The sequence below is a fragment of the Styela clava genome, chromosome 13, assembly GCF_964204865.1.
Source record: "Styela clava chromosome 13, kaStyClav1.hap1.2, whole genome shotgun sequence".
Taxonomy (NCBI): domain Eukaryota; kingdom Metazoa; phylum Chordata; class Ascidiacea; order Stolidobranchia; family Styelidae; genus Styela; species Styela clava.
Window position 1 is genome coordinate 2,511,030 of NC_135262.1, and position 20,131 is coordinate 2,531,160.

General features: G+C 36.3%; 3 protein-coding genes across 6 annotated transcripts in view; 1 reads left to right on the forward strand and 2 right to left on the reverse strand.

Moving 5' to 3' along the window:
- LOC120332705 (kinesin heavy chain-like) overlaps positions 1–20,131 on the forward strand; it is a 62,716-nt gene that overhangs the window by 34,611 nt on the left and 7,974 nt on the right. For 3 of the 4 annotated variants that reach the window (XM_078119486.1, XM_078119488.1, XM_039400010.2), the window contains exons 21-25: positions 783–890; positions 2,022–2,158; positions 3,299–3,378; positions 4,065–4,161; positions 17,597–17,670. In XM_078119486.1, coding sequence (XP_077975612.1) covers positions 783–890; positions 2,022–2,158; positions 3,299–3,378; positions 4,065–4,161; positions 17,597–17,670 — 496 coding nt within the window. Of the gene's footprint in view, positions 1–782; positions 891–2,021; positions 2,159–3,298; positions 3,379–4,064; positions 4,162–17,596; positions 17,671–18,362; positions 18,420–20,131 lie in introns of all 4 variants that reach the window. The other variant, XM_078119487.1, reaches the window with a different exon arrangement.
- Positions 4,965–8,865, reverse strand: LOC120332706 (uncharacterized). The gene is made up of 4 exons (XM_039400015.2): positions 8,709–8,865; positions 8,331–8,487; positions 7,430–7,611; positions 4,965–6,428 (listed from the first exon to the last, which is right to left on the reverse strand). Exons 1-4 carry the CDS (start codon positions 8,801–8,803, stop codon positions 5,972–5,974), a joined length of 891 nt encoding a protein of 296 aa, XP_039255949.2. The 5' UTR covers positions 8,804–8,865; the 3' UTR covers positions 4,965–5,971.
- On the reverse strand, positions 10,955–14,147 carry LOC120332708 (uncharacterized). Its single transcript, XM_039400017.2, has 4 exons — positions 13,740–14,147; positions 13,448–13,604; positions 12,920–13,101; positions 10,955–12,117 (listed from the first exon to the last, which is right to left on the reverse strand). The coding sequence occupies exons 1-4, from the start codon at positions 13,805–13,807 to the stop codon at positions 11,661–11,663; spliced, it is 864 nt and encodes a 287-aa protein (XP_039255951.2). The 5' UTR covers positions 13,808–14,147; the 3' UTR covers positions 10,955–11,660.

Here is a 20,131-nt window from a genome sequence, read left to right on the forward strand (position 1 = left end):
ATTTTTAAGCTTTCTGAGGGATTGTTTATGATGGTCCCCCACGTGTAAGATGATTAAATTTAAATTTGAAAAACTACCTTTTTTTGTAATATATATTTTTGCCATTTCTGATTGCTTATTTTACAAATAATGAAAAATAAAAATTTCTTAACTTCGACCTCCACATCATAAAATGATATATATAGAAGTGTTTAAGTCAAACTGTCAGAAAAACAATTAATATATAGAGTGTCCATAAAGTCTTGCAAGAAAGAATTTATTGATACCATATATTATTTTGGCTCTCATAAGTGTATTAAATGAAGTATAAATACGTAAACAATTACTGAATAAGGAACAACAAACATGGTTAATATATATATTGAGAACTGACTTCATAACAAAGTTGAAATTGTAAGAGACTTTATGATGGACACCTTGTATTATATTTATGAGTTTGATTTTTTCTACTGATCAATTTTCAGCGCTCCAGAAGTATGTGTACCAATATAGAGATAACTCATTTTGTTCGCCTATTTTATATCAAGTTGTGTAAAGGGACTGAAACCTATGGGCAGGGGGTATATTCACTTGGCTAACACAGACAGTCCCCGAACTCGTAATAGAACAAAAATAAGGGAAATTGGGATAAAATCATGGCCTAACCCCAACCCGGTACACATACTACAGGAGTACCGAATTTTCTTATAGGCCATTGCTTTTATAAATAACAGTGTGAGATTTCTATTTGATTGCTGTGTTTTCTATTCTCAGTATTTTTATCGATTATTTCCTATTTTCAGCAACAGCAAGGAGATGAAATTGAAGAGCTCGGAGGTTCCATCGCTCAGAAACAAAAAATATCATTTCTTGAAAGCAACCTGGACCAACTTACGAAAGTCCACAAGCAGGTGGGACCTTTGGAAAAGGAATTTTGGAATTTGAAAGGGGTTGGACCAATATTTCTAAGCTAGGAATGTACTGGCTGGGTGCTTGGTGCATTATGTTAAGCATTAGTGCATGGGTGGGCAATCACTTTTCTGAGTGGCCCAGCTACAGATATTAGACTAATCCTTTACCTGAAATTGACTGGTAACAGGACAATGCCATGGTACACCATATGATTAAGTCGTCTTGTTTTATTCCTATTTTCTAGGATAAATATAAAAATGGAAATTCGACTTAAAAAATTAATTATCTTGCATGCATACCTAAGCTCAGTGTGATTTGATTTATTATAGTTGTAACATAACTAACATAATTTGTGAAGGTTCCATCAGGAATATTGGAGTATAGACGGAGGACAGGTTAAATCAGAGGTTGCCAAGGTTTTTGTACCAGGGGCAATGTTGCCAGAATTTAACAAAACGAATATACGTTAGCTTATAACACACTATGGGTGAAATGATGTTCAAGCCTGTACTCGTAACTTGCTCATTAGGAAGGTGACAGATACGGGGCTTGGACCCCATGTTTTTATTTCATCATTGACTAATTTGTCTAATGTCCCGGGTGTTTTTGTTTTAGATGAAATGCTTTAGACCAGGGCTTTCTAAACTTTTGAGCTCGCAAACCCTTTTCAGTATCTTAATATTTTTCGCGACCACTGTTAAGTCGGCATTGTTATGCAAGTGCACCGCTTCTCTGATCCCTTGTATGCTCTCAGAATCGTGAGATTTACGTTTGGCGCTAGTTACATTAATTGTGTTTCGAATCAAAAGTCAGAAAAGTACAATAGGCATAGAATAGGGTGTCCATAAAGTCTCTTACAATTTAGAAAAATGATTACAAAGTGAAATGATGAGATATCGCAATGAGGGTTGTATTTTGTGTGAAATTGGTGTAATCTTTTCAACCCCCCCCAAAAAATTTGTCACACGCCCTCTGTGGGATCACGACCCCCAGTTGGTGAATGCCTGCTATAGACACTGGTGTATAATACTACTAATTTTTATAAATGGATATTGTGAGAGCTTGCCTAATATTTTGTGGAGTAAGGTTTCGGACGTGGAGTTGAACCCATGTTTTTATTCTACACCTAGCTTGTTCGTGATAATGCTGATCTTCGCTGTGAATTGCCCAAGTTGGAGAAGAGATTGAGAGCAACTGCTGAGCGAGTGAAATCTTTGGAAACTGCTCTCAAGGATGCGAAAGAAGGAGCTATGAGAGACAGAAAACGGTCAATAATAAGGCTTAATCTTAGTGTCTCTATGTCCTAATATATTGTATAGTATATACTTGATGACCTAACGCTGAATTAATTCAGTTCACAATGTGGTGTTATTTTCTTTCTGTTACTCATGTCAATTTTTCTAAAATCCCAGTCGCAGTACCAGGTTCAGTTAGTGCACTCCCCAGCTTTTCATTTAAAGGGGATGATGTTTTACTATTTGCGATCAAACTATTTGTATCTCATCCTATTAATTTAGTTGACTGACCGTCTGCACTGATATATACGACACTTTCTGGATATTCAAATACAATTATATTTAAGTTAGAAATTAAATATTCACAACTTAAAATTAGGGGATGTTTTATATCTATAGTGGTGATGTATGGAAATCACTGGATTCAATGCTAAGACTTGCCCCTTCTCACATAGATAAATCAATTGCTACTGTTAAAGCCAGGAATTTCATCGATCTGGAACCCAAAATAAGGACGACTTGAAAATTTTCTGCATTGTGAGCAGAAATAGTTGGCTTTCCTTTCTTTCGGCGCCAGGTTGATGTCACAATTACAAACGTCACAGTGTGCGAAGCAATCAACCTTCACGCTTCGTTTAACTTTGAATTCTTTCTGTACTCATGAAAAACGTTCTTACATTTGCTCAATTTGAAATTTAGGCTAAAATAACCATGACAAAACCTAACAGTCGCTACACTAACAATGCTTCATGCCTATCTGTGCCTTGCTTTTTTGTGTTCCAAATAAGATTGTGTTTCTTGTATGATGCCACAATAAAGCTTTGGCGGTAAGACAAACAACACAAAGCTTCCTTTATGAAGTCCAAATAAGACAAAATAAGGACACGCAAGCCAAAAATTAGGACAAACCTTAGAAATAAGGACGGTATAGAATCCCTGGTTATAGCTGTTAGGTTGAGATGCCTGTGAACTAGAAATGTACTGGATAACTGCAATCAAATCACTGTTTATCTTCTTTTGCATTTCTGGGTTAAAACTCATTTATTCTCTATATGTCCTGTTAAACACCACCCTTTTCAAAACAAGTTAGATATGTTTGAATTAGTCATTTACAATGCATTCTGGATATTAGATAATCAATTTTCCAATTTCTAAACTTCTGTTATTCCCAGGTACCAACACGAAGTTGACAGAATCAAGGAGGCCGTGAGAGCAAAGAACATGCAGAGAAGAGGACACACTGCTCAGATAGGTGAGCTTGATAATTTCAGTACGGTAGGTTAATGATGAACGCTCATAAGAGTCTAATCAGTGTTTCCCAACCTGCAAGATTAACACCAGAGAGGGGAAAATTTTCTTGTAGTTGTTTCCTGTGGTAGAGTAAGATTTTTGACTTAGTTAATAAAGTGTGAAATGCACCTATCACCAGTTGAATATTTATCAAAGATTTAGACTTTCCTTCTACACCTGACATGGCCAAATACGGCCCGTTGGATAATTTAATCTGGCCCACCTGATGCTGCCATAACCAAACTAAAACCATATGTTTGTAATCGACGTTTTAGTTACAAATAGCTCAAGCAACTTGTTAAGATTGCGATGAAATTTAGTTATGGCACGGAACTTATTGTTTTCCACTTTCGATTTTGATACACTGTATATATTGTTCTTAAAAGGGAACTTTTTACGTCACACTTACATGGCTTGCCAGTCTGGTCGGGCAAACATTGTGGCCTCTGGTCCAAAAACTCTGCCCACCCATGTTCTACACCAACATATCAGTATTCTCCAGTGAAATCACCTGTCCTGTTTGGAACCATTTCAAAATAGTGTAGTTTTTCACCTGCAATTCCTGTTACCAAGTATGAAAATAAACAAATATTTCAACAATGTTTATTCAAAAAATTGAATTGCATTCAATGATATTCTTTTTTCCAGTAAAACCGGTCCGCCCAGGACAAAATTCTCCTCATGGTCAGGCTGCGGTCAGAGGAGGTGGACAACCAGTTGTAGCAATACGTGGAGGAGGTGGAAGGTACCAATTTTTTTTTCAAATTTTGGGGGGTAGTGGGGTGATGAAAAAAATAGACTGTTTATTTTTGATGATTCGGGGGTCGACTTTTTTCATTTTTAGAGGGTAGGGTGGGCACAAAAAGTTTTGGATTGTTCAATTTTCGATGATTCAGGTGTCATTTTTAGGAGGGGGGGAGGGGACCTTATTTGGATTTTTTATGATTCAGGAGTCTATTTTTTTTTTTCATTTCTAGTGGGGTAGGGTGTACACAAAAAAATTTGAATTGTTTTATTTTCGATAATTTAGGCGTCTACTTTTTTATTTATTGGGGGTCGGGGAGATGCAAAAAATTTGGATTTTTATATTTTTGATTATTCAGTAATCTACCTTTTTTGTTTTTTGGGGGGTTTGATAGCAGAAGAGAGTTTTGGCTGTTTCATTATTAGTGATGCAAGAGTACTGCTAACACTAATCTGTTTCTGTAATTTTACATCTTGCGGAGGTAAGACTTCTTTGAGGGAGCGTTATTTAGCTGATTGAAAATAAAAATATTTGTTAGATTTGATCTTGTCCGCCTGGATATTTACCTTCCATCCATGTATTTGCAACTGGATTTTCAAATAAAACATATCCTCGCTGTACTATTTGTTGTACTACTTGACAAATTCTAAAAGGGGGACGCAGCTTGGAACAGGGCTGGCAACTCGGTAAAATGAGTCGACTTAATAGTTTTTATTTATCTCTTATTTATTTATGAATCGAAACCGCAGTTTCTGTTTTGGGGGATCCCCCAACTTCCGATCAAGTAGTCAGTCTCCGACCGATATTCTCGTTTGTCTTTTATTTATTCAAGCTGCAACAAAATTAAGTCTGGAGGACTTGCTACAATAAAAATGTCACATTTAATTAGATTACAATTGTTCAATTCAAATTTAGGTCATGGAAAATATTTAATTTAGTACATTTGACATGGATGATAAGACAAAAAATAAAACCTTTTAACAATGAAAACGAGAATATCGGTTGGAAACCGAAGACTTATCGATCGATAGTTAGGGGATCCCCCAAAACAGAAACTGCAGTTTCGATTCATCCGCTCTTGTAACTTGCGCACTGCGCATCGCACACACACACTCGGCGGGTTTCAAAATTCTCTCGCTTTACAAAAATCTAGATCACTATATCAATAATTGATTGATAACTCGCTAATTATACGACATAATTCGCCCAAAATCAATAGGCTTCTGGTCCGAGATAAGATGAATGCACATGCAAAATCTGGAGCAGATTCAATCTCGCTTTCGTGAGATATCGCGTGCATCTAACAGACAGACATACATACAGACAAATACCTATCAATATACTTACCGATCTTAAGATCGATAAGTAATAAAGAATTCTGCATTAGATTACCAAGTATTCGATATTCGATTCAAAAAAGTAAAGTCATGGAAATAAGTCATTTTGTACATTTGAAATTAATGATATTACATACTAATACCGAAAAATTATGAAATACTCTATTGAATTCAAAGAATCATTTGTTCGAATGACCAATTTAGATTTATTTGATATTTCGTTATTCCGGAATGTATTTGGAGTAAATCAGGTTCTAGGAAGTATTTGTGATGAAAATCTATGTTATTCAAGAGCATACCTTGACCCTAACCCAACTCTTTTATCACAAATGTTTGTTTTACAGCAAAATGCTCTTGCAGCGAGATTTCCTACTGCGAAATTTCCTGCGGCAAATTTTTAGAGCACGAGTAAATCATTTCAGTCAAACCATTGTTTGTTTTTCTATTTTATTTTTTTTTGATCATTGATCAATTTACAGTTTAGCTTTGTTAAATGCCTTGTTTAGCTCTTCTTTCAAAACTGGATGAATTTTTTTGTCAACCATGATGAAATAGCAGGAATGCTTGCTCCGATCCTTTTCCTCGGAATCGAGGTAGCACTTTAACCCTAGCTTATGATCGTAATGTAAATGTGCGGCTGCATACATTCCAGATTTTTCCATCAGCTTCATGCCCCCAGGAAACGTGTCACTGGACGCTACGTATTCAAAAGGTGGATATTTGAACGGCGAATTGTTCGATTCTGCATGCTTTTTGAGTCCCATTTCGTATGCTATGTTTGTTGAAAAACGACTATATTTGAGTCCGTAGTTCTGGTTCTTGTATTCCTTCGTCACCGCTTGACGTGCCATAAGCCAGGCCGCTGTTCCAAATTTCTGTGCTATATCTCGTAGTGGGCCATCAATGTTTTCTTCGAACCATTTGTCCCTCCTGTGAAATAAATATGAGTTATTACTTATCGATCTTTAGATCAGTAAGTATGTTGATAGGTATTTTTCTGTCTGTTAGATGCACGCGATATCTCACGGAGGCGTGGTTGAATCTGCTCCAAATTTTGCATGTGCATTCATCATATCTCTGACCAGAAGCCTATTGATTTTGGATGAATTATGTCGTATAATTAGCGAGTTATTAATTAATTAGTGATGGGACATGCGGTGTCACTATAGAGTCATGAATCGAAACCGCAGTTTCGATCGATAAGTCTTCGGTCTCCGACCGATATTCTCGTTTGATGCTTATAGGGTTAGCTGTGTATTTATATATATATATATATTGTATTTTGGCAACTAGCGTTTTTACAGATGGCTAGACATGACCAGTGAATGTCATCAGTTACAGATGACTGATCATGACCAACGAACTGTGAACGTGAGGTTGCTTTGGTTATTGTTATAGTATTTAAGCATATCCTTGGGTAGCGAGATTTTACAAACTTTTTCGAAAAACTTTGTTCGCTCAGAAAAAAGGCTGAGAAGTTGAGAACCGCTACTCAGTTTAATTAGTTATTGCTACAGCACACTGTTTATGAGATTTTTTAATTTTTAGATTAGACCTACTGCATATGAGCCGATCCTACAAATTGTAACACACCGATCACAGACTGTTATCGCTGTCATAGTATACCAAGCGCTGCTTCGTGTGTGTGCACGCTCTTATCGTGAGAACCTAGCATGATTCTGAGTATAGCTGGCAGAATTAAGTTTGACATAACACTTCGTTTAAGTGTTATGTCAGAGTTATGAGTTTTTAACTCTGCTTAAATGCGAAGATATACTATAACTTTAGGCGCTCCCGTAGTATGTTCCATTCCGGTGTCTGCCATCTTGTTGCACATACTACGGGGAAACCTAACTTTAAATATTCATGTACAGCCTTTGCTCTTTAGCATATGACGCCCAATGAAATGTTGAGCCGTCACACTAACTCACTTAATCATTGCTTCAGCTCCTTCTTCATAAATCTCCATAATTTCAGAAGCATCTGCATGTTCTGTAGGATTTGTATCATAAGCATAGACACCGCTGTATGCAGTTCTCCAAACTTCTTTCCCCTCAATATTTTCACGTTTTTTCAAAGCCATTAAAGTTGCTTTACCAGTGGCTATTTGCTCCTGAAAAATAGTTTTTATTCCTAAATACTTCATTTACTTAGTGGGCACATGTAGAATGCAGTGTGGCACATCGTGCTGAGCATTAGGAATATGCTCGCCACTGCACTTCTGATTACTCTGCATTGGTTCGCATGTTCGAATCCCATGCATGGATAGTTGTGTATGAGAAGATTGCCAGACTCATCACCGCCGTAGGGTGATTCAAGTAACCGCTGGTCGGTTATGGCTTCCTCCACCATCAAGTTCATGCTTCCGAAACAAATAACTAACTAATCCCATACCCAACATGGATTGATAACCGGGCGATAGGCTGTTGCCATATTATGAATAGGCCGTCGTTTCAACTTTCCCCTCCCTGAGATAAATATGTAAATCCTAGCCTAAGCCTTTTTGGCGTAATTTTGACAATCAACGCAAACGCTAAATATATTTTCCGAGCTTCCTCCACTATCAAGTCTATGTATGTGAACCAATGGAGTGTGATGGCAGCATCTATAGCAATGGGTTTAATGAAATCATGCTGGCAAGATGAGCTCTACTTATTTTTTTTATTATGATGGAATATTACCTTGGAACATTCCTCATGTAAATATCTAGAATATGTCAGTAAAATTTGTTTCTACTGAAAAACCAATGAGGTGTGACTAGCATCATCAGTAACTGGCAAATATTAGATCATTCTGTAAAGATATGCTTCAATAAGTTATAGCATTACATACCTCGTGTAAATATCTAAAATATGCTGGTAGAAATTGTTTTCGTTTTTCTTCATCTGGTAAATAACGTAATGAAATTGATGAAATAAAAAATGATTCTCCTGCTATTTTATAAAACTCTTCGCGTTCTTCTTTTGTCGAGCAGAAATCAAGTCGAATGCTGAAATGAATAATTTTTTAATGTCGTATAATTAGCGAGGTATTAATTAATTAGTGATGGGACACAGGGTGTCACTATGGAGTAAGAGTTGTTGAATCGAAACCGCAGTTTCTCTTTTAGGGGGTCCCCTAACTTTCGATCGATAAGTCTTCGGTCTCCGACCGATGTTTTGTCCTGTTCAGCATAGTTTGTAAAACCACATACAATGAGATGACACTTACTCTTTGTCGATTATTTGCGATTGTGACATCATATTTGCTCTTATTTTCCATACATTGCGCGTTTTTTTACAAATTATTCTTGATAACTTCGACATTTAGTTTCTAGGAATTAAAATACTCTGCAAAAATTTAGTGAAGCGTGTCTTATCAGAATAATTGTAATCTGCAAACATAGCACTTGTGCTGCCATTCATGCTCAATCATTTTGAGTTAAAATAAGATCAACGATTGTTGAATTGGGTGTAATTTAACACAATTTGGACTGCTCTATCACTAAAAATCAATGGAGTGTGTCTGAGCAGAATAATTGTACCTCATAAAACATGGCACTAATGCTGGCAGCCATTGCTCAACCATTTTGGGGTTAGAATAAGATCCACAGTTGTTGAATTGGGTCTACTAACACAATCTGAACTCCTGTATCAATAAAAATCAATGGAGTGTGTCTGAGCAGAATAGTTGTACTCTGTAAGCATAACATTAATGCTGCCAGCCATGTTGACTAGTCAATAAATATAGATAAGCTATTATCTGTCTGAACCTAGTTAAAATAAAACAGCTAATTCTAGTCCCAAAAAATAAAAAACTGTAGTTTGGCAGCATCAACCATTTTATATTTAAATAACATTGTTCTGTCTAATCACACTTCACTTCACAAAATGTAAATACAATGTCACTGAATCAACACACCAACAGCACAAACACTTACATAATGAAAACTGATACTACATATGACCTCTGCCCTTCATGGTTGACTAGCCATGACCAGTCATGTGTAACAGGTCATTTCACAGTTCACACTTTTCATTCTCAGCTAACATTTTTTCAGAAAGTAGAATTAAATAAGTCACATTCGATGAATAGCTTGAGGGTTTGTGTTGTATAATATTAATCACAGAACTCGAAATGAGCATTTATTTTGAGTCACATTGCTTTCATAAACACTCTGCTAGCTGCTATTCAATAAGTAAGATTGAATAAATTGTAGAATATTGTCTCTTTTATTGTCTGCTATTAATTGCAGAACTCAAAATGAGCAATATGATTGCCTGGACATTTAATTTGGCTTCCTAAATTACCTTCCTAATAATAAATGATTTCTGTATAGTGCATAGATTGTAGATAGTGTTTCTGCTGTTTGCTCTAAATCGCAGGGTTCGAAATAAACAGTTATTTACATATGTATGAGTCATATCAGCTTTATGAATTATTCAACACCCTGATAGCTGCTTTGCAGTCGGTAGCTTTTACTTTATGCATGAATTATTTCTATGTGATAAATTGCTTGAAGGTATGTCCATGTTGTCCAATATGAAATGCAGTACTTGAAATGAACAATGCGTTTATCTGAGTTATATTCGTTGGGAAGTCGGATGAGCAGATTCTTTACAGATCGCCAACTTGAGTGTCTCTATATAAATCCAAAGTTCACAAATGAAACATAACACATTTAACTTAATGTAAGTCTGAGTGTTAGAAAGATCTTATTACAACCAAATACTTCAATCAGTTAAAAGAAAATAGCATGTTTGAGACAGGGTAGGAGATATGGCATAACTCAATAATATCAGCTTAAATTAATTATTTAAACTCTTCAGTTGTCCGGTAAGTGGCGTTATCAAGCTTGACCTATTGCTGTATAAGATTCATTGGTCAGACATAAATTATTGTATTTTAACTGGTTATGAGACATAAAGTAATTCTGCTTCCAAATAAATATGCATAATTGGTTAACAATGTGCAGAGCTTGAAATAAAATTAGTATTCCTCATATGACTGCTAAAAGCCTATCTGAAATAATATTCACACTTTTTTCTCTCCATTCTGTAAGAAACTTACTATTTTGTTAAATTAAATACTTTTATTATCGTCCTTGTAACAATTTAAAATTATAAAATACATATTCAAATATACGGCAATAAACTTTGATATCTACCAAGGAAAGTATATATGACTATTGCTTGCATCTTTATAACAGATGGGCTATACCAATTGGAAATAAATTATTTTGAAATAGGTGTTGGTCGCATGTATGTTTCTAAGCTCTAAAATTTTCGCTGACAATTTTTAATCAATTGAAACAAATCATAGGTACGCTAAAAATTCTGTACATTTGAAGACTATTGATTAAGTCATATCTTGTTTTATCTGAAGAAGTTAGAATATGATCTGACGAAAGCTCATAAATAAACTTACTATTTCGTGGAAAGAGATTATGTTATTTATCTTTATAATACTATCTCGTTCAAACATCCTTGTGGCAACTGACACACACGGATCCAAAGTAGAAAGTAAACAAGGAGAAAGGACTTGCAGTTCAGTACACAATACCCTAGTACACCCCATATGGGTTTTTAGTTGATAAAATCAATTTATCATCATATAAATGAATATGTCTAATATGTTCAGGGCTGTGCTTGCTTGATTGCTTCCTGACAGATAGCCTGGCTTGACTAAGAACAGACCAATGGGTGTAGAACTGAGCTTTTATTATCAGTAACAAAGAATATAATCCTAACTGCAGTAAACTACTGTTTTATCTGTAAATTACAGGTTAATAGTTAAAGCAGATTGTTCAGTGCACAAGGCTAGTCTAGTACCAGAGTACCGGCAGGCACGAAGCTCATTGCCATGTACAGGTGGAGGGGTGCAAAGGTCAAGGCATGGCACAAGTGCCATAATGTTGTGTTACTGAAAGGATACATGTTGGAAAAGAAGATTGAAATGAAATTATGTGTTACTGTACATATAAAATAATATTAAAACACTGTACACAATATTAGCACAATAAAGCACTTTACAGTACACTGAGTCACACTGTATTTTAGGGTGATAGTGAATCTTTTGGGACATATCAAAGTCCATTTGATGTTTGATGAACATTTGACAATATTCTTGTAGTAGATCAAATTATAATCAATTCAGTTCATTATATTTCCAAGCTGAAAAAGTTCACAATTTAGCCTTAAATCCCTTTTCCAAGGCTTGCTTCAGCTTCGGATGAATGTTTTTATCAACCATTATAAAGTAACATGAATGCTGGCTTCTGTCAGTGCCCTCCTCTGATTCGTGATAGCACTTTAACCCTGGTTTGAAATTATAATGCAAATGTGCAATCGGGAAAAGGCCAATTTTATCCATCAGTTTAAATCCACCTGAGAACGTATCGTTAAATGCGACATATTCAAACGGTTGAATTTTGAATGGTGCTTTGCCAGAATCGGCATGCATCTTTAAGCCTAATTCGTATGCAATTTTTGCCGCGATTCTGCTGTAATTAAGACCATATTTTTGTTGCTTGTACTCTGGTGTTGTGGCTTGACGTGCTAATAGCCAAGCAGCTGAGCCAGCACTTTTTGCGATTTCACGTAACGGGCCATCGATGTTCTTCTGATGCCATTTGTCTCTCCTGTAAAAGTTGAAGGAATGTTAACATTGGGGCACAATGGCCTACACAGGTTACATATCTCTGGGATCCCATGCCCACCAGGCACCATAAGTGATAAATTGGATAGGCAATGCCGAAACAGAAAGATTCTGATACTCCTAAAAATTGTAGATTCTTACAGAACGTTAAGACTTCAATGGCGGAGCCAGGGTCTTTAAAAGGAGGGAGGGGGGGTTCAAAATCGAAAATTTATATTCTCTTCGGAAACAGTCAACGCGATTACACGCTCGTTAAAAGAGCCGACTTTTTCAGCGTATATTGACTTTCCAGTCGTGTAACATATATTCAATCCACGATAACTACGAGAATCTATATTGAATAACACGTCACGCTGACGGCAAATAAGGGTGCATTAATGATAGCGGTTAGTACCGGTATTGATCAAATTGTATTCGAACGAGGTTTTGGATAATTTAGTGGTTTTGATATGATGTATTGTGACGCAACGCGCAAAATGGCAAAAACATGCCCTTTCGTTATAATAAGTAGACAGTAACGGGCGAGGGCGATCTCTTCTCTAAGTACAAGGATTGGTAGCGCTATAAACGTCGTTAAGCGAATACAAAAGTTAATTGTTGCAATAATTCAAAGTTGCTTTCGTGGTGTAGTATTTTCGTCGTATTTTCTGCAAAATATTTTTTTCTCTCTTACATTTATATTGTGGGTATTTTAATAAACATTTATCTACACTTGGTTTGATCACCCTGTATATATTTAATTCTGAACCAATCAGAAAACATTTTTCAGATATCCCTAAACATACTTTATTATTTCTTCTGCTGCTTCTCTATCAATTTCCATGATTTCAGAACTATCTGATTCGTCAGTAGGCGATGTGTCATAAACGTAGATTTCACTGTACACAATTTTCCAAACTTCTTTGCCGTTGACATTTTCTCGCTTTTTGAGAGCCATTAAAATTGCTTTTCCTGATGTCAATGAACTCTTGAGATTATTTGAAAATGGGTATGTTAGATTGAAAAATTAATCAAGGGGAGAGGAAAATCGATAAGTTGGCTTTATCATATGGCGAACCACATACTTTCGTCTTGTTATCAGTCCATGTCGGGTATGGGATTAGTTGGCCTACTTTTTGATCAGATACATGGACTTGATTTGTTTCTAATTTTCGAAAGCTTGACTTCATTAGACAAACCCAATTAGGATTTACATATGTGAAAGTCGTAAAAATGTGAAAGTACATAAAGATGTGAAAGTACAAAAAAATGTCATCGAAAAAACATGTAGGCAAAGTATCTCTATAAAACTGGCAATAACATAGCTAACATACTTCATGCAAGTATCTGAAATAAGCTGGCAGAAATTTTCTCCTTTTCTCAACATTGGGTAGATGCCGTAATGATATGGTTGATTGATGAAACGATTCTCCAGCTCTCTTATAAAAGTCTTCACGTTCTTGTTTAGAAGTGCATATTTCCAAGCGTAAGCTAAAAGCGATATATGAAATGTTTTTATTTGATCAGGGGGGAGAAGTGAACCAATAAGATGAACAATTCATACCAGATTTTTAAAAGATGTCGACAATGACTATAATTAAAATTAGTCACTAAATTTTTACTTACTTTGAATCTATTTTCTGTATCAGATTCCTGTTCTGATAGTTTTCTATCCCCATTGCTGTATTAACCATGATCAATCTAACTTTGTAAAATCTTGAATCTTTTACCCTCTGTTTTCCCTACTTTTGAAGCACACTCAAAATTATCACTAGGGTGTCGGTGTCTCGCCACACACAGTTTGTTGCAACGACTTTGGCTTGCTAAAAATTTTGTCTGCCTAATGAAAGTCCACAATTCAGTATTTTGACTTCAATACGACTCCCAATTCCTGTAGAAGAACGCCACACTTGCTATTAAACTTTAATTCTACGGCTCGCCTGTAGTCTATAAAGCAACTCCTTTGTACTGCACAGTACTATACAAAACCAACTGTTTGTATTGTCTAGTTCAAACAGGATATGCAAACAAACTATAAATCGATTCATTGACATTGACATTTATAATCATTACCCAGATATTTGAGATAAAAAACTGCTTTGAAAGAAAAAGGCTAGATAGCAGAGGTTCTCAAACTTCATTGATCTGTGGCCTCTTTCCGACAGGTTCATGGCGAGGAATTTCTAAAGGGGGTGGCTGAAAACTTTTTATTGTCAAGGTAGACTGTACAGGTCCGGCCAGAGGTCGGAAAAAGTGTGTTTTTTAAGAGTCTAAAAGAGTTTTGGGGGTCTAAAAATCATTTCAAGCTACAAAAAATTGAAGCTTTTATATTTCTTACCTTGTAAGAACGACGTATGTTCGTTCATACTTTGTTACTTATCGATCTTGATCGGTAAGTATGTTGATAGGTATTTGTCTGTTTGTTTGGTTGTGTGTTTGTCTGAAACATGCAATATCTCACGAAAGCGAGGATGAATACGCTTCGAATTTTGCATGTGCATTCATCATATCTCGGATCAGAAGCCTATTGGTTTTGGATGAATTATGTTGTATAATTAGCGAGTTATTGATTAATTAGTGATGGGTCACGCGGTGATCGCTATCTCGTTGACTATCTTTGTGCCTTTGCGTTTCAATTACCTATTTCATATGGGGTGCAACTCAGGGTAACAAACAAAAAACCGCCAAAATTTAAACTCTGAATCAATCACTATAAAATAAATTCCAAAATCAACCAAAAAACCCAGCCTCCCATTCACAAATTCACTTGCCAGATCCCTATGAATATTTTTATGCACCATTATAAAGTAGCAAGAGTAGATATCCTGTTGATTTTTCGTTTCCAAATAACAACTCAATCCTGGTTTATAGTTTGTCCGTGATCCCCATGCTTTGGGAAACATATCATTGTGTTGTACGTAAGCAAACGGCGAAATTTTAAATTTGGGTTCTGGTAAAATAAACTCCTGTTCTATCTCTTTCGTCCGCTGGAGGCGTCATTGCTCACTTTGAGAATCACTGATCTGGACCAATGCTAACCAAAATTAGTTTCAGCTGGAGATAAAACATTTTTATCACAGTGTTGTATAAACAAGAAACGTCCGATGATTTAAATTTCAGGAAAGGATATTTAACTTGAAGGTAGAATAAGTCTCAGCAGCTAAGATCTGACAGACAGCGCCAAGATTAGTCTTCATTCAACGTCGCTTCTGTTTTCTATATTTTATAGACCATAACACAATCACAAATCAGTCGTGAAGTAATTGGGATATGACAGACGGCGCCAAGATTAGTCTTCATTCAACGTCGCTTCTGTTTTCTATATTTTATAGACCATAACACGATCACAAATCAGTCGTGACGTAATTGGGATATGACAGACAGCGACAAGATTAGTCTTCATTTAACGTCACTTCTGTTTACCGTATTTTATAGACCATAACACGATCAAAAATCAGTCATGAAGTAATTGTGATATGACAGACAGCGATAACACAAGTCTTTATTCAATGCCACTTCTGTTTACTGTATTTTATATACCATAAGAAGGTCAAAAATCGATCTTGCAGCAATTGAGATATGACAGACAGCTCCAAGATTAGTCTTCATTTAACGTCACTTCTGTTTACAGTATTTTATAGACCATAACACGATCAAAAATCAGTCGTGCAGTAATTGAGATATGACAGACATCGACAACGACAACACAAGTCTCTATTTAATGTCACTTCTGTTTACTGTATTTTATATACCAGTCCACAGCAATTGAGATATGACAGACAGCGACAAGATTAGCGTTCATTTGGCCTTACTTCTGTTCACCGTGTTTTACCGGTATCTATCATAAGGCGGTGAAAAACCAGCCGTGCACCACTGAGCTTTATAACCTGTCGTGCCTTATATATGAATCATGTAGTGTTTGATTTTTTATTGCCTACAAAGTACCACGATGCTTTGAAAATTGTTGAGTTCTATAGCCTGATGCGACTTGTGTATTGACAGTGTGCGCCTTATAGTTCCCAAAATATGGTTCAATTTGGTATTCATCTTGACAATTCTAATAAATAGTAAAATATGGTGTTGTATATATTTTTTTTTCATCTTTGTTTTACTTTCCTAATCTATACTGTAAGCTGTGGGCATAAAATTTTGCAGGGTTCAAAATGAGTATTGTCTTCTCGGAACAAAACTGCCAGAATGGAGTTTGCAGGGTTAGAAATAAAAAATGTCTAAAATGTTGGTTCCCAATCTTTCTTTGAATTTATTTTGTACCGATCAGTATTTACTAACACGCAATCATTTGCTATAATTCCATGAAAATTTAATAGCTCTTGGCACTTTATTAGGCGCTCCCGTAGTATGTGCACCAAGATGATGCACAACCTGGTAACCCTAACCTGGTACACATACTAAATTCAGGTTGTGCGCCTTCTTGGTGCATATACTACGAGAGCATCCTTTATTGGATGTCCTTTGCTCATATGCCATCCAATGTTGAATAGCCTCTACCAATGAGTGCGTATTGGCCGACATATAGACAGTAGTTTAGGGATAGTGATGAATATATCCTCCCAATCGCCATTTGAATGCATTCTTCATTAGAGGGCTATTCGGCCTTCATATAGACCAGGGTGGTCCAAACCCAGGCCCAGCGTCATTATCTGTGGCCCGCTTCGTCTTTGCTAAAGGGTAATCGAATATCGTATTTGGTGTTGTTTCGTCATAAAAATAACCTGATCGATAACATGATCGATTGTTTGCACAATAAAAATGTTTGTTTTGTATTGCCCTGATTACCTATTTATGACACTATTGTGGCCCGCGAACAATGCAAAAATAATTTTGTGACCCACGAAGGCAACAACCTTGAACCATCCTGATATAGACAGTAGGAATGGGGATGGATATATGGCCTTTATTACTGTTTGAATGCATTCTTCATTAGAGGTCTAAAGTTTTTATCGCTCTTGGCATCTTGTTAGACGTCCCTTGCTCATATGCACTCAATCGCAGGTTGAATAACCTCTCTCATGGAGTGCGTATTTGGTTGCCACATAGACAGTTGAAATGGGGATGGATATATGGTCTTTATTAGTGTTTGAATGCATTCTTCATTAGAGGTCTAAAGTTTTTATCGCTCTTGGCATCTTGTTAGACGTCCCTTGCTCATATGCACCCAATACCCATATAAGCCTCCCTCATGGAGGGTGTATTTGGTTGCCACATAGACAGTTGGAATGGGGATGGATATATGGTCCCGATTACTATTTGAATGCATTCTCCCATAAAGGGCTAGAAACTAGTTTAGGAATAGTGATGGATATATGCTCTCGATCGCCATTTGCATGATTTCTTATGTAGAGGGCTATTTTGGCTGCTGCTGCCATATATCCAGTAGGTCATGAAATAGTTGGGCCACCTATTTAGAAGGTGATTGGACTTCTATATAAACCACTTCTAATTGAGTAAATTTAAATTTCCAGAATGAAAACTCCAGAAGAAAGTTCATACAGCAGATCAACAAGAATTGTTCCGAACTCGCCATCTTCTAATGGAGGTAAAGATACTTTTGATTACAAAATTTTTTAGAGTTTTTTAGGAGAATTGTCTTAATAAAGCAAGGTGACTCGACTCGTACTTAAATAACTAAACATAGCATAACCTAAAGCATTGGTGTGCAACCTGCGAGCCAAATGCAGCCAACAAGAAAAAATATGCGTCGAGCAGAAAAGTTCCAATTTTGAATGGTGTGCGGCCTTCGAAGCGACTTTTTAGTTTGGTTTAATCTGGCTTAGGCGAGTATTTTGAATTCTTTTGCATTGCAAAGCCTATACCTGATTCTAATTTATTATCTATGACAACAAAATTCCCCGAACATCTAGCTTGTACGAAGCGAACAGCACTTGTTTTAAGACCAATTACCAAAATTTTGGTTTGAATCTCATGCGGGTTTAGTTGATTATGTGTGAGAGGATTGCTGAATTCCTCACTTCACTTTTACATAACCATTGGTTGGTTGCAGCTTCCTCCACCATCAAGTCCTTGCATCTGGAAACAAATAACTGGTTAGCTAATCCCATACCCGACATGGACTGGTAACCAGACTAGAGGCCGTCGTGGTTTGCCATATGATTCGAGCTGTGATTAATATGTAAATCCTATTCTATCCCTACATACAAAACATTTCATAAAAATGTACCGGTATTTTAGAAATCCTATCCGTACTAACATGCATTTATTCATTAACAGCTGTACCCACGTAACTACAGTCATTCGTTCAACTTGGGAGCAAAAATAATAATTATGGTAACTTGGGTGGCTTGCTTACCCCGCTTGCTAATTAGAATCGTCTTCAATTTTTCACGAGTTGTAGAATACAGGGATGGCCAAATTTGATCGAATATTTGAATAAATAGTTACGCAGCGCCAAAAAATAAAGATTCTAGGCTTTATAAAATATACTAGCTTTCACTCAGTAGTGTCATTCAGCCGGTTCGCACTGGTTCTATAGAACCGTCTCACGGATTTTCATGAGGTCAGCCAACCGGTTAGCATGACATGACTTTTTGTAACAGAACCGCCTGAAAATAGAACATTTGTATGACGGAACCGGATGACAAAAAACTTGAATCCCACCACTGTTTTTTTTCTGTATAAAGTCTTATCTAGAGTACAATGCGCACGATTGTCGAATAAAAAATGACCTTTGTAAAAGTCTGACCTTGATTGGACGAAGCGTTACAAAAATATGTTTGTGTTAATTGTGTAGCAAGACGAGGATAAACTGTATTTCAAAATAGAATAGATAGAAAACAATAGATTACTCACTTTTGGCCATCCCTGTAATAGAAATAGTGCTTTGATAGCATTTTGGAGTCTGCCTCATGGTTTTTGAATTTCGTAGATAATTTTTGGAACTTTTTGCTTGTTCTGATTGCTTGTAGTTGATTTCCAGGTAATTTGAAAATGACTATCGAAGCATATCTGGCCAGAATAATTATTTTGGGGTTAATGATGCGTATCTGGCCAGAATAATTCTCATTTAATTTGAATGTGCCAATGCTAACCAGGAAATTGATGCATTGATGATTTAATTTGAATCATGATTGAACAACCCTGATTTGAATTTGGGATTCAAAAAAGTGTGACTGACCGGAATAAATTCTAATTAGTAATTAGTATATATATATATATATATATATCGGGGCTGCCAGCTTTGATTTTTCACTCATTTATTCCCCACGAATCTAACCATTATATTCCAGACTGGAATTATGAAACTGAGTTCAAATTTTAGCTCTTCACATGTCGGTGGATAATTGTCCCGAGTCTTTTTCTAGTTTAAGTTTTGAAAGCATCTGATATAAAAACCACATTCATGCATTGGAATGATTTGAGCTACCGCACACAGTACATCTCCAAGGCATCTTGTCAGCTTTTCCATCTATCTAAACCAGTAGTTCTCAACCCTTTTTTTTTCGTGGCCCATTTTTGCTGCACATAAATTCTTGTGGCCCATCAACTTTTTATTGCAAGGGAAAAACTACAAGAAAAATCAAGATCTTCCTGCGACAATGAACACTAAAACGTTTATGATTAAAATAGGAATTACCTCTCAGTAGCAGAAAACAGCATCATCCTTGATTGCTGCTACAATCAAAATTAATTATTATTACATAAATAAAACTAGCAATTTTTAATACCGGTAGTTCTGCGGCCCACCCCAAAATCTTTCTAGGGCCCCCTGGTTGAGGACCAGTGATCTAAACCAGGGTGGTCCAGACCCACGGGCCACATGTGGCCCGCCGCTTCATTATCTGTGGCCCACGTCACCTTCGGAGAGTAATCAAAAATTCTCATTTCGTGTTGTTTTGTCAAAAATTAATCAGAAAAATCTTTTGACATATTGTCATCACTAATGTCACTGAATTAAATAGTGTTATAGCTAGCTGGGGAAACTAGCGAAGTTTAGTGATGTGCTTGGCAGTCTAACTTGTTATCTGGCTTACTAACTTTTT